Genomic DNA, 13,759 nt, shown 5'->3' on the forward strand with positions numbered 1-13,759 from the left:
AAATATGGAAAGACTGAATCAATAGCATAGTAGTTAGATCACTCACCTGGGATGTGGGGACACAGATTCAAGCCCCTGGTCTCAACCAGGCAAAGGTTTCTTACATCCCTGATCATCAAGCTAGTGTCAGTTTTGGAGTCACTCTCTTTCTCCATCTAGATAGAAATTCCATCTTGGAAAGAGGAAACCTTTCCTGATTAAAGTTCTATCAAACTGTAAAATGTTTTGGTTTTGACAAATTAGCATTTTTAATGAAAAAATAAATTGCCAAAAATTTCTCAGCCAGCCCCTACACTGACTTCCTTTGTCAAATGCTTTGAAAACAAGAACAGTGCTATTTGAAAGCCAGAGCTTCTTCCATGTTGTTCTCCTGTGCCATTAAGGAAGCTGGGTCAGCCTAAATTTTTCCTTAATGATTCTATTAACACAAAAACCACAGAAATAAGAGTTAGAAAGGAAGATGCTATGTCTTTAAGATAGGAATTAGATATAGTCTAGTGAAATTTAGATAGAGTAGGAGTATTCAGCTGTGAGCTAAATACGGGGCTGTACAGTCAGTGAAGTCTTTTTGACAAGGGAAAGTGTTTTTGCTATTTAACAGACAGCAAGATAAAGAGAAAAGAAAACAGAACATTCTCAAGCATTTTTTTAAATCTAATTACTTTCTTTCTCAGACATTTTTCTCCCGTGCAACCACTTACAGTCTCTTTCCCCTAATCACCTTTGCAAGAGATGGAATTAAAACCATGTTCACCTGGGCCCCATCAACTTCTGCAGCCCTACATAGATTCCCTGCTCATGCCTGGAGAACCTGTAGGCACAACTACTACTAGTAGTAGGCTGTTTCCCCAGATAACTGTCCCAGGGCCTTGTCATGGAGATTCAGAAATTCGTGAAATCCCTGGAGTCAGTGTGGTAGAGGTGATATCTTTTATTAGACCAACTACGCATTTGCAAAAAAAGTGGGGGAGAAAGTTTTTATTTGCAGGGTTTGGAGCAAACACACCTTTCCTCAGGCATAGGAGAATGCAAAGATTGTAAAATTTGTCTCAGGCAGAAATGAAAATTTGTATTTCACAGGACAGCTGAAGTGCGGAGTAAGATCTCCTCGCTGGAAAAGTTCGTTTTTCATTTTATGCAAATTAGGCTCGATAAAAGTTGAAATCCCTGGAGGCAAGAATGGTGGCGTCGCAGAGAGTTGGAGATGCATCCCGCAAATATGGATTTTTTTTACCCAGTACTATAGAGGTCCACAGCATGCCCCACTTCCTTCCCTGCTTCACGCCTTATGCCAGCAGTCAGCAGGGTTTTGGAGCAGCAAGCCACATCAACCTGGCTCGGGTCCCAGGCAGGCCAATTGTCAGGATCTCTGGATAGTCCGACACAGCCAGGCCAAGCTCTTGAGCTTCCACACCAGACCTTAATCCCTGGCTAATGCAACTGCCCCGGTTCTCTGTGACTGGCTTGCCTTCTGCGAGCACCACACAGCCCTTTTAAGTCCACCTATAGCCTCAGGCAGTAGGTATACCTTGACAACAGCTACCGTCTACTACAGAAAGGCTCGTGTTCACTGCTGTCTCTAGTTCTCCTGGCTCCTGACTCAGTATTGGGTTTCCTGACCTCGCTCTTGGATCTCCTCTGGAACTTGGTACCAGCTCTCTGATCACTCTAGCTACTGACTTGTTTTTGGCTTTCCCTGAGCCTGTTCTTGGATCTTCCCTGGAATTCATTATCTGGCTCTAATTCTTCTGGCTTTTGACCTCCGCTTGCACCCTGGGCTACATCTCTCGGAACTCCACTCTGCTCTTTCTTCCTTATACCAAAGCTCTTCCTTATACCCAAGTCTCCCTTGTTCCCCAGTTCTGTATCTGGATTTCAGGTTTGAAATCAGAAATCTGCCTACAACTAGCTACTAAAGCCCACAGTAAATCATGGAGACTTCAGAGATTTCCAGGGGAGCAATGCTGAAAGGAAAAGCAGTGATCAAGGTAGGGAGACTAGGTGAGCAGAAGGAGCTGATTTTCAGAGGCCTTGTGGGAGCTAGGCAGCCAAGAACCATGCAGAACTAATGCTCAGCAGAATCCTGGGCTTGCTTGCCTGTAGTGTTCTGTGGAGTATAGGGATTCTACAGGTTGTCTAGCAACAAAGCTCCCCAGTTTCTAATGCATGGCATATTTGCTTTTAATGTTAAGCTAAATGACAAAGAAGAACTGTATGAGCTAGAATTAAGGCTGGCAAGTTTTGCAATAGTAACTTATGGTTGGGGGTAGGAGAGCAAAGGAAACTTACAAAATGTTGCATTTACCGATGATCAAGCAAACCAACAAAAACAATTGGACACATGGGTAATTCAGAATTATGATTTGAAGAAACTTATTTTTGTTGTGTAAAAATAAAAAAACCACAAAGAAACCATGTTTACTTAATATATCCTGCCATCCCCCTGACCCCTCCCACCTCTCCGTCCAGGACTAGCTACATTCATATTGCTGCTTTGACTGGTTTACCTCAGCTACTAAAAATAGAGCAGAACAAACTCAATTAGAGGCCTCAAGAATTATTCAAAGGAATAACAGTTTATTCCTATATTCCCGAAAGTTTTGGAATGCACAGTTAAGTTGATACAAACCAGCTTCAGCTGTACTACTAGTTCTGTACTAATGCCCTAACAAAAAAAAAAAAAAACCCCAAAAAAGCACGCTTATTCTTAAAACACCCTTATCTATCTATAAAAGGTTCATTCTATCAGGAAGTGCAAAATTAGAATGCAGTATTCTGTTAGCCATATTTCTAGGAAGTCTAGGTTTCTAAACCTGATGATTAAGTATTTCAGTACACTCATAGGGAGTTTTATATAATGTGGTTTATGTTACAGTTAGTGAGAATTTACCAAGAAGATACCATGACCCAACAAAAAAAAAAAAAATGTTTGGACCCTACACTACAAGGCTGGGGACAGACATTCAAAAAGCCTGAGCCTGAACTGATTCAATCCTTTGCAAGTTAGTCTAACCTGGCTAGGCTGAACCAGTTTGTAACTGGACAGACATTTTCTCTGGACTGAGGAAATTCAGGTGTATGCCTGCAGTGGCTCAGGCTAGAAGCTAGGGGACACGAGAGCAGCCCTCCCTTCCTTTGAGCAGAACTGAGCTGGGGGGGGGGGGGGCAGGCCCTCACAGGACCTCTGATTAGGGAGGTCTGCCTGCACAGTCCCAAGCTTTTCCCCACTGGTTGCTCAAGGGGTGAGAGTGTTGCCAGATCCTAACAGCCCCCTGCTAGCACTCTGGGACAAGGGAGGTGGGGCGCAGTGCATGCATCTGTTGATGATATGGAGTTTTTCAATCTCCATCTCCCTACTACTTTATACTGGCTGCAGCAAACCAACAGGCAAGCAAGCCAGCACGAGGCTGGTAACATTGATTATCATCTCATCAGCAAAAGAATAGGCTCTCTCCATTACTCCAAACTGTTAAAAAGCTTACCCGCTGACCTGTTGATTAGCTCCAGATAGTTCTAAGCAATCACTGTGCTGTGTCTCTCTCCAGTTTCACTGGGACAGGAAGACACACTCGGACACCTCTCAGCATTAGCTAGCATACCACATGCCTAGGGGCTGTGAGGCTGGAGGAGATGGGAGAGAGGGGGACTCTCTGCTTAAGCAGTGAGTTGGGGGGTGGGGGGGGCATGGGGAAGCCAGGCAGACCCTGCTGTGTCTGCAAGTCTCTGCCAAGCTCCAGCCAGGGAGCAGAGGGGAGGGGCCAGCTCTGCTGTGAAGCAGAGAGCCCCGCCCAGCCCAAAGAGCATGCTGGGATGCTGGGGGTGTCTGGTTTATCTTAAACCAGCAAGGGGTCTGGGATGGGTATTGCATAAACTGGTTTGAGCCAAATCAGTTAAGTCTGACACTTCATTCAACTAGGTTTCTCTCAAAACGGTTTCATCCATTTTCAAACTGGTTTATGTGTGCTGACCATCTGTTCTCTTACAGGTTTAAACCAGTTTCTGATCACTTAAACTGGTTTATGTGTAATGTCTGTCCCTAGCCAATGGTCAAAAGTGAGGAAGAGCATGTCAAACACTAAGCATCTGATCTTATTCAACATTAAGTTGCCAGCTCTAACTTTTTCAGTTTTAGCAGATAAACTTCAACAACAGCACATAGAGGAAATATTTAATTCCAAATCTGTAATGGGCCATTACATTTCTGTACTTTTCCTCCATACAGTGATGGTGATCCACAATAGCAAAAGAAGCAAATACTTGTACCCAACTAGTCATTTGTTTGTATACAATTACATTGTAAATTCAGGGAAGAGAAGGCTAGTTTCAGGAAAAGAAATTACACCCATTTAGTAAGCAGGCCCACAGTCAGAGTGTTAAAAAAGATCTGTGAAAATACCACAGTGCATAGGACAGAAGCAAATCTGTCTCATTGTCTCTCCAGAGGAATTTAGACCTGAAAAATATTTGCAAATAGAAAACAAGAATTATTTGTGATATTAGGTAATTTACAGGTAAAGTTCTTTAAAAAAATTCTGAAAGTGGTTTATTACTCATCTTCCATGGACAGATAACAGAAGTACCTTTTGCAGAATATTTCCTGGTTTTGTTTCACTCCAAGAAGAACAAAGAGGATGGAAACAAGTTTTTCTTTGTGGCTCTAGAGTACAGGACAAAGGGTAACAGTCTCAAACTGCAGCAGAGAAAGTTTAGGCTGGAGATTAAATGGAAGACCTTTCTGACTGTGAGGGTGGTTAAGTACTGGAGCAGGCTACCTAGAGAACACATAGAATCTCCATCCCTGGAAATTTTCATGGGCAGTTTACACGGACACTTGGCTGGGATGGTTTTTCAGACCTGACACTGACCTTTTACGATATCAACCTGAGCACAAAGACAGAGTCCCTTTGGTTGTCACCGACAGCCCCTGGCTTGAACATCTTAAACACATCATTAATGACTTCCAACCCTTCCTAGAAACAGATAACCATCTCAAAGTATTCGTGGGGGACAAATCTGTTCTGGCTCACAAGCAGCTCCTCAATCTCAAATGGCATCTCTCAAGCAACAGGCTCTAACTCCTAGTCTCACCAAGGCAATGGACCCAGATGCCTTCTGTACCCTAAAATCAATACAGACCACATCATCACTGGACTGAATAACACTGGCTATAACATCTGAGGTTCATTCACTTGCCACTCCACCAATTTACACCCTCATCTGCTTACAATGTCCCTCTACTGCCTACTGGACAGATTGGCCAATCACTACAAAATGAACAAACACTTTACATCAGCTGCAGAAAGACATGCAAACGTGTGGCAGAACTCTTCAACCTCCCTGGATACTCCGTTGCTGACCTAAAGGTGGCTGTTCTCAAAGAGCAAACCTTTAAACCCTGATTTGAACAGGAAATTGTGGAACAAGAAACCATCCACGGACTGGATTGTTAAGTATGGTTTAAACAGGAACTATAGTGTCTTATCCCATGAACTGGATTAGCTTTTGTGACTCCTTTGCTCCTATGAGTTTACCGCTTGTTTGTTTCTTCCAGTACTGCCCCATCTCCCCACTTTTCTCTCCCTCTTTTCTCTCTCCTTCCCTTCTCTTTTGTATTCTGTTTTCTCTCTCCTTCTTATAGTCTGCTTTCTGCACATCCTTTCACAGCATCTGATGAAGTAGCTTCAGCTCACAAAAGCTTAGGCTATATATATATTTATTTGGTTAATCTATAGCAGGGGTTGTCAACCAGGGGTACTTGGGAGGGCCCTAGGTACACACAAGTGAGTGGGGAGGAAGTGGTGGTACCCATCATGCCACACGGCTACCTCCCAGAAGCCATGCTGGGGCAGGGCGAGAGCAGCAACAACCCTTTGCAGGCTACACGGGCATTGCCTGGCTGGCTGGACGTGGTGGGGACAGCGGGAAGCTACCTACCACTCTGTGCTGCCGCCACTCTGTGTGCGGCCACTGCCACCCCCCACTCCACGTCCAGCCCCCACTGCCACCACCCCCGCTCCACATCTGGCTGCATGCCACACCCCCCCCACAACTCCACATCCCTCTGCCAGGGGTACACTTATTGAAAACCCCTGGTCTATAAGGTGAAAAATCTACACTGACTTGGGGAGAGAGCCCCCACATCCTTCCAACCCCCCCTCAAGGATCTGCTAGCTCCCCAATCTGCCTACCCCTCCCCCCACCCTGACTTACTTCAGTCAGGCTCCCAGGACCTGTGAACACTAATAAAACTGGCCCTAGGATCACTATGTGGGACTGGATTAGATTAGACATCCATAAGAACTACTTCACAGTCAGGGCGGCTAGGATCTGAAACCGACTTCCAAGGGAAGTGGTGCTGGCTCATACCCTGGGGGTCTTTAAGAAGCGGCTTGATGCTTACCTGGCTGGGGTCATTTGAGCCCGGTTTTCCTCCTGCCCAGGCAGGGGGTTGGACTCGAAGATCTACAGGGTCCCTTCCGACCCTACTTCTATGATTCATCAGCATCGGGGGGCTGAGGGAGGGGTTGGCAGAGAGGCCCCCCCAATCTCCCCAAGCCCCCACACAGATCCTGCTAGCCCCCTGATCCTCTCAAGCCCCCCCCACAGATCCTACTTCCCACTGATCTTCCCAATTCCCCCAACCCCATTTATCCTCTGATTCCTCTGATCCCCCTACAGACCCCGTGCCCTTTCAATCCCCTCCAACCCACTTCCTGCTAATCTTCCTCATCTCAATTTATCTTAGATTGGGTGGCCTTTTTTAACTTGATCTAACCTCCCCAAATGTCTGCACATACCCAAGGTTAGAATCTGCAATAACTCAATTTCAGCCCTAGTAAACATGCACAATTGTCACACACTGTCAGTTGCAGTCAAAGAAAAAATGATTTAACCTTGAAAGACATTCTGGTCTTTTACTCATCAAGGCTGATTACATGTTCTGGTGAGGAACTGATTCCTTAAAACATGAAATCTACAGGATGAAATTTTTCAAGAATGGGCTTCTATTTCACAGAACTCATGGGCTTAGAAAGCAGTCCAGTCATAATTCCAAAGTCTTTTTGTTTGTTTGTTTTTGTGGTATAATTGTGGAGTAAAATTAAAGATGCTCTTACTTTTTTTCAGATCCATTTCCTGCGATGCAGCTGAGTGAGTAGGACTTAATGTTGGTAGCACAGACATCCTGTCTGTGATCTGGGTGGAGGTGTCTGCGGACCAAAGAATTTCCTCCACTGTAACAGCAGAGGAGTTGTGTTCAGGGGCTTCAGTCAAATTATCATCATCTGTAGATCCAGAATTGAACCCTGGGGCTTCTGTAACAGGACTCAGTGAAATTTCCTGTACAGCCTCTCTGAATAAACTGGTATTTTTGTGCATTTTATCAACATGGGATAAGGGACTTGTGGTCCAGTAGGACTGAGGCATGTTGAGATCCACTGTAGGGGCCACGCCTGAAATATTTTCAACCATACTTGGCAAAGGAATGTCAGATGTTGGGGTGTCACCATTCGTGGCTAGGATATCACTCCCATTTGAATACAAGCAAGTCTTTTCTAACACACCTGGAAGAAAAAAATATTGCAAAAATTATCACATTTGCCATGATTATTCCAAAGATTCAAAGGTTTGCTGATTCATGTTAAATTGCTAATCTCCCTCATAACTCATAATAATTATGAAAATTATGTTTTCTCTTTTTAAAGTCTCTCAGATCAAATGCAAATACAGTAAGATTTTCAAAAAAGCAAACAAATAAAGTAAATAATAATCATCAAATTAAAACCTGAATCACTGCTTAAGTATCCTAATAACCTACTGTCTAACAAAGATAAATAGTCCTTGCAGACTAAAAATATTTTAGCCTTACCCACAATGAAGTCATTGAGCTCAGATTATATAGTGGGGGAGGCATGATGTGTCCTTCATTTAACCATCATTGTAATAATTAGACTAGAAATATTTTTCCTTCCATAGCATCATTACTTGTCTTCATAGTGCCAGCTGAATCTTTTAGAAGGCTACTTTGTAGTTTCATAGAAGATATATTTTTAACTCAGTAACATTGTTTTCTATGTATAGTATTATGCAATTTAAATATCAGTGCTACAAATAGATTCATGGGTTATTTGGCTTTCTTCTCTAACACTCAAGAGGATGTTTAAAAAAACAGGTTTATATTCAGTATTCAAGACAGTCAACATCACTCCTATCAATTTACAGTTTACTAACTTCCATTATATTTACCTTTATGTGTCTGATACTAGCAAATAAGTATTAGTTCATAAATCAAAATATGTAAATTGCTTTCCAACAGAATACTAGTGAACCAAGATGATTATATGGCTCTATATACATCAGAAAATTGAACTCAGCAAATAAGAGAATCTGAAGATAATCCATAGTTGTTACAGAAGGATTTAATCATGAAACCATGTTAATTATACACAGGAAAATATTAATGTGCTGGAAATTATTAGATATATAAACTAATAACATATATAAAACTAATAATGTTGTAGTAATGTTATAAATATAATAATTTCTAGCACATTACTTTCTAAATTAAATTAAAGTATATATAGTACTTCAATTTTTTTGCAAGGAGTTGTGCCTTGCGGCTGTTTCTGTTTAAGAAACTATACCAATATCAATGCAAAAATAGAAAAATACACTCTGAGCATATCTATACAAGATGCTATGGCGCCGTAGCAACATGCTACAGTGCCACAGCATCTGTTAGCAAAATCCGTGCATCCTCTACTACACTGCTGTAGCAACATGCTCCATTGCTATATAACAGCCAAAAATAACTGTGTGCTGCCAGCCAAAAGGAAGTACTAAATGACAGCGCAGTAACAACGGGGCCGTACGGCCATGTGTAGATGAGCCTCCATTACAAATAATTAAATACAGTTCCTCAACACATCAAATATTTAATCAGCTGTTCTTCATCACACCACTAGCAAATATCAGTATTATTTATAGCCATTCCTATTGTCTTTTCATCAAATGCTGGAATGTGACAGTGCTCAGCAGCATGTATTCCACTGAAAAAGTCTTATTTCTGTACAGTTGTTTTTACCATTCAGGTATTCTACAGCTCCAAGGTTATGCTGCCTTTTCAATCGCAGATCATGGCCGTTCTTGCTTTTAACTTCTCTAGTTCAAACTGTTTCAGTATCAGCGTAGAGAAGAGAATGGATAATAGCTATGTGACAGACTACTGCCATATTCCAGCAGGCTACCTCCAATGCCAAGTTAAAAACAGTTTTCTGATGCATGTTATTACAAAACAGAGAAGTAATTGTGAAAAATGCCTTTCTCTTTACACACAAATGCAACAAGGTTTTTCTTGTAAAACTAATGTTTAAAGCAAAGGTTTAAAATGTAGTTTCCTTTAACTAGGTTGTATATAGCAAGAAGGGAAAAAAATCTTTTGGTTCTCTTCTCAGCTCTAGTCTTCTTCCTAGAGATCTTTCTTCCTTGACTTACTGCAGCACTCAGCCCCTAAGACTACACAGGTCATAACAACTTATAGTGCATTGGTAGGAATTAAATCTTCATATCTGCTCTTTAAGCCCCTGAACTCAAGGCAAATACTGTGGTTCTTCTTCTGATTCTGTCATTGAATCTCCTTCACAACCTTGCACCTTCACCTGTTCTCCTCCTCACCTATCTCCCCCTTGCCACAGAGGGCAAGACATGTGGCAGTGGCTATAAATCACAGGAAAGCACATATAGGTCAAACCTCGGGATGTTCAACATCACCTCAGAACTACCAAATCTCAGAAAAAAACTTAACTGGAAGGACAATCAAATAAGCTGCTTAAGGAAGCTATAGCATCTCCTTCATTGGAGGTTTCAAAAGGAGTGGAGAGGTGTCCATTTGAGATGGTTTAGAAATAGTGAATCCTGCATCAGTGAAGATGGTTGGACTAAATGATCATTATAGTCCTTTCTAACCTTATGATTCATCTCCAGGAACTTCAGCCTTCACACTGATATGCTATTTAACTCCCTTCCCATACACCTCTTCACCCTCAGTCTTGGATCAATTGTAATATTCACCAAAATTACAATCTTTGCCAAGTATTGTTCCTTTCTAATCTTTCTGCCACCATCTTTCCTTCTTTCAGTCACTGTGTCCTCTCCACAAAACTCTCCACCTGCCCCACATACCCATGCATCAATGCCTCAGAATTCTCTACCTCTCTCAGCCCTCTTTTCCCTACCATTCCCTTTACTGGCCTTTCTTGTTCCCTTACACACTTTGGAGTTCAACTAAATTACATGAAGTCAGACTACCCAAGCTTTTGAGTGAAGAGCTAGACAGGAGGTATTTCTTTAAAGACACAACTATAGGTGACCTAAGATTGATAGCATTAGTCTGAAAAAATTGTGGATATCAAAAAGATTGCTAAGAAGAAAAAAAGAACCAAAGAGACCAGGAATATGGAAAACTTATTTCCTGTTTCCTTAATCTCACTTTAATTGTGTCATTTTAATTGAACAACTGGCATTAACCAGAGAAAAATCTGAAGGGTTATTGGCAAATAACAGGGTTCAGAGGAGAAACTAATGTTTGAAATGTACCAAAACCTATATTTATTCATTACAGACTCTTTTACTGTTGTTGTTGTTATTTAATATTGTTTACCACTTATAAATGTTTATTCTTCTTCTAGTGGGAAGACCCCAAGAAACATTATACCGGTATTTATGGTATGTAGGGCCATGTCCAGACAAAATGCCTCTTGCAGCATTTCAAAGGAGTTTGAGACACTGCAAGATGCATGCTGGGAACAAAAAAAAACATTCCCCGCGCTGATATATTTGCAGTGCAGACTCAAAATTTGGTACCTGAAAATCCAGATACCAAAATAAAACATGGGCGAAAAAAGTGGGGTAGGGCACTGTCAGGGGCTTTCTCGGTCCTGTCAAAAGCCGTGCGCTAGAGGGCCGGGCCAGGTCTACTTAGCATGTACAGAGTCCGGGTCACACAACACCACATCGCCACTAGCTATGCCTGCAGCCAGCCCATAGCTGCACTGGCTGCTGCCGCTGGCACCACAGGGGGTAGGAGGAGGGGAGCAGGCATGCAGTGGCCCTGCTCGAGCCCCTCCACAAAGCACATGGTGGGAAGCACAGCCCGCTAGCGCACCTTTATACTGGACTAGGAGAGACAGCTCCAGAATGTACAGCTCCTATGCAAAGGCAAGCTGGCTGCATTGTCTGGGCTGGGTCAGGCCAGCGGGGCGCATTTTCCATGAGGCTCAGGTGGCAGTGCACGGCTGCAGCACTGTGCCTACAACAGGCCATGGTGCATCATCATCTGAGCCTCGTGGAAAATGTACCCTGCTGGCCCAACCCGACCCAACCCAGGCCACGCAGCTAGCGTGCCTCTGCACAGGAGCTACACGCCCCAAAGCCATGCCTCCCGGTCCTGTGCAAAGGCGCAGTAGGAAGCCACAACGGGCTGGGTCCTGCCACACAGCTCTTCCCTGCACACCTCATGGGTCTGGCAGTGCTGCCACTGGAGGCAGGACCTGGCCCAGCATGACACCTGGTCTCTATAAGTGGCGCGGGACCCCAGGCAACAGAACAAGTGGTCTGGGGCTCCCTGAAGGCACACAGCCCCATGCCGCACTGCGCCATACCAAGCTGAGCCAGACCTGCCACAAGCAACACAAGTGCCACTGGCTTGGGGATGTACCATGCAGCTGGAGGATCTGGCCACAGTGGGCCCTGAGCATCTGATGGCTGCTGCTGCGGGGGTGAGTTGTGGGCCCTGTGGGGAGGGGCTGGGACCCCAAGGGTGGCAGGTGGCTAGGATGGCTGGGACCCTGCAGTGGGGGACTGGGACCTGGTGGGAGGGTTGGGGCCCCTTGGGGGGAAGCTGTGGGCCCTGCGGAGGGGGTCAGTCCATGTGCTCTGCGAAGAGGCTACACCCTATGGGGAGGCAGAGGACCCACCCATCCTGAGCAGCCCCCCCACACAGCTGGCCCAAGCCCACAGTCTCCTCACAATCCACCCACAACATGCACATCCCCAAGCCACCCCTAGATGTGGCTCACCTACATACCCAGCCTCAAACCTTAACCCCCCGCACAAGCCCCATACCCCCAAACCTCACTCCCACAAACCCTGCACCCACCCACAAACCCCTCCAACTCCCCCGCTCCAAATTGCTTTATACCTGTAAATATATTAATAAAATATTGCCCAAATATATCAATAAAACATTGCCCTCTCTATAGTGGTGTTTCATTTTAATAGCAGAAGAACACTATTTGTGGTATTTTAATGAGAAAATTTGGGCTGCCCAGATGGCAGTGCAGGGGTACCACATCCGGGTCTGGCAGGGGCACAGCCTTGGGGCTACAGGTCCAAGTGGGGAGATGCTGTTGCAGGTGGCAGTAGGTCATAGCCAGGCAGCAGCCCCCACTGCCAGACTGCTGCAGTGGGTAGAGGGTGCAGGAACCACTCCAAGTCAGGGCTCTTGCAGCAGTCCAGCTGGCACAGGGCGTTAGTGTCCCCATCTTTCAACTGGACAGGCCTCAGAAGCTCCTGAGGGCAAGCAGCCCTGAGCTCCTTGCCAGGGCATATTTTTATACTGCTGGGGCCAGCACAGGTGGCTGCAGATCTGGGAGATCTGTTGGGGCAGGGTTACTTTGCCCCAACAGGCACAACTTGTCCCACACCAAAGTGCTTATCCAACACATGTGCTGAGGCAAAAATCCCTGGCTCAAATTTCTGCCACTCCTATTTGAGCTACTGCAAGCGCACGTGCCTGCATGTGTGGATGCGCCCTAAGTGTCTGTTTTCCCATCAGTACATATTCATAATTTTCTAGGAGTTTGGATTTAGGACACTTTGCTGTTGTTTCATTGTTTCACACACAGGTAAAAATTTCCAGCTCCAAGTTCTCTCAGCAGCAGCAGCTCCTAACAGATCCTTCTAGTCAGACCAGACAAGAAGAATGAATGTGCAGTGATTGTACAATTACAGTAATAATTTGATTTGCTTAAATCTTAGCAAATGCCACTTAGCCTGCTCAAAAATTATTTGTAATTGTTTGTAAGTTTCTTTTACTGTTATTTCTCTCAGGCCAAGTAAAGGCATTGCCTCTTGTTGATTATTATAGTACTATGTTTCAGTTTCAGACTTAAGGAACATTAAAAAAAAAAAAATGTAATTTTTTTCCCAGCGTCTCAGAACTCAAAAATAGCTGAAGGTATATTGTTTACACTCTCCTTCCTCTTTCTTCAGCTTCTGCCTGCCCTTCCTGCTCTGTCAAGAAAACCATTTTCCAAATAATAAACTAAGCCTGGAAATTGCAACCAAGACGTGGAATGGATCAAGAGTTAGGAATTTAAAAGTATTAAAATGATTATTTATTTATATAACATTCAAATGCAGGGTGGGAACATTGCTGATAGACTGAAACCTCTGTGGGGTAGCAGATCTGGCCTAGATAGATAAATGTTTGGACAAGGGAAAAATAAAGTTATTCAACTGCTCTATTCTATTCCCATTCAGGCTTTACTTCATTGCCAGGTTTAAGTAGAATTCTACAGATTTCTTATCATCACTCAGCTATATTTTTCTAATACTTACTGATTTTCCTCAAATACTTGCATACTTAATCTTTATGTCTTTTGTATATTCACAATTTCTAGTTCTAATTTTCTCCCTTTCTTAATGATAGTATAGTTGTGAAAGCCACTGTGCTGAGAATAAGTCTAAAGATACTATGTGA

At 43.7% G+C, this 13,759-nt stretch overlaps 1 protein-coding gene across 3 annotated transcripts in view; it reads right to left on the reverse strand.

The window, feature by feature from the left end:
• Positions 1 to 13,759, reverse strand: part of CORIN (corin, serine peptidase) — a 272,355-nt gene that overhangs the window by 219,025 nt on the left and 39,571 nt on the right. For all 3 annotated transcript variants that reach the window (XM_019481201.2, XM_019481202.2, XM_059721699.1), the window contains one exon: positions 7,116 to 7,562. In XM_019481201.2, the coding sequence (XP_019336746.1) occupies positions 7,116 to 7,562 (447 nt within the window). The remainder of the gene's footprint in view (positions 1 to 7,115; positions 7,563 to 13,759) is intronic.

Source organism: Alligator mississippiensis, chromosome 2 (assembly GCF_030867095.1).
Source record: "Alligator mississippiensis isolate rAllMis1 chromosome 2, rAllMis1, whole genome shotgun sequence".
Classification (NCBI taxonomy): domain Eukaryota; kingdom Metazoa; phylum Chordata; order Crocodylia; family Alligatoridae; genus Alligator; species Alligator mississippiensis.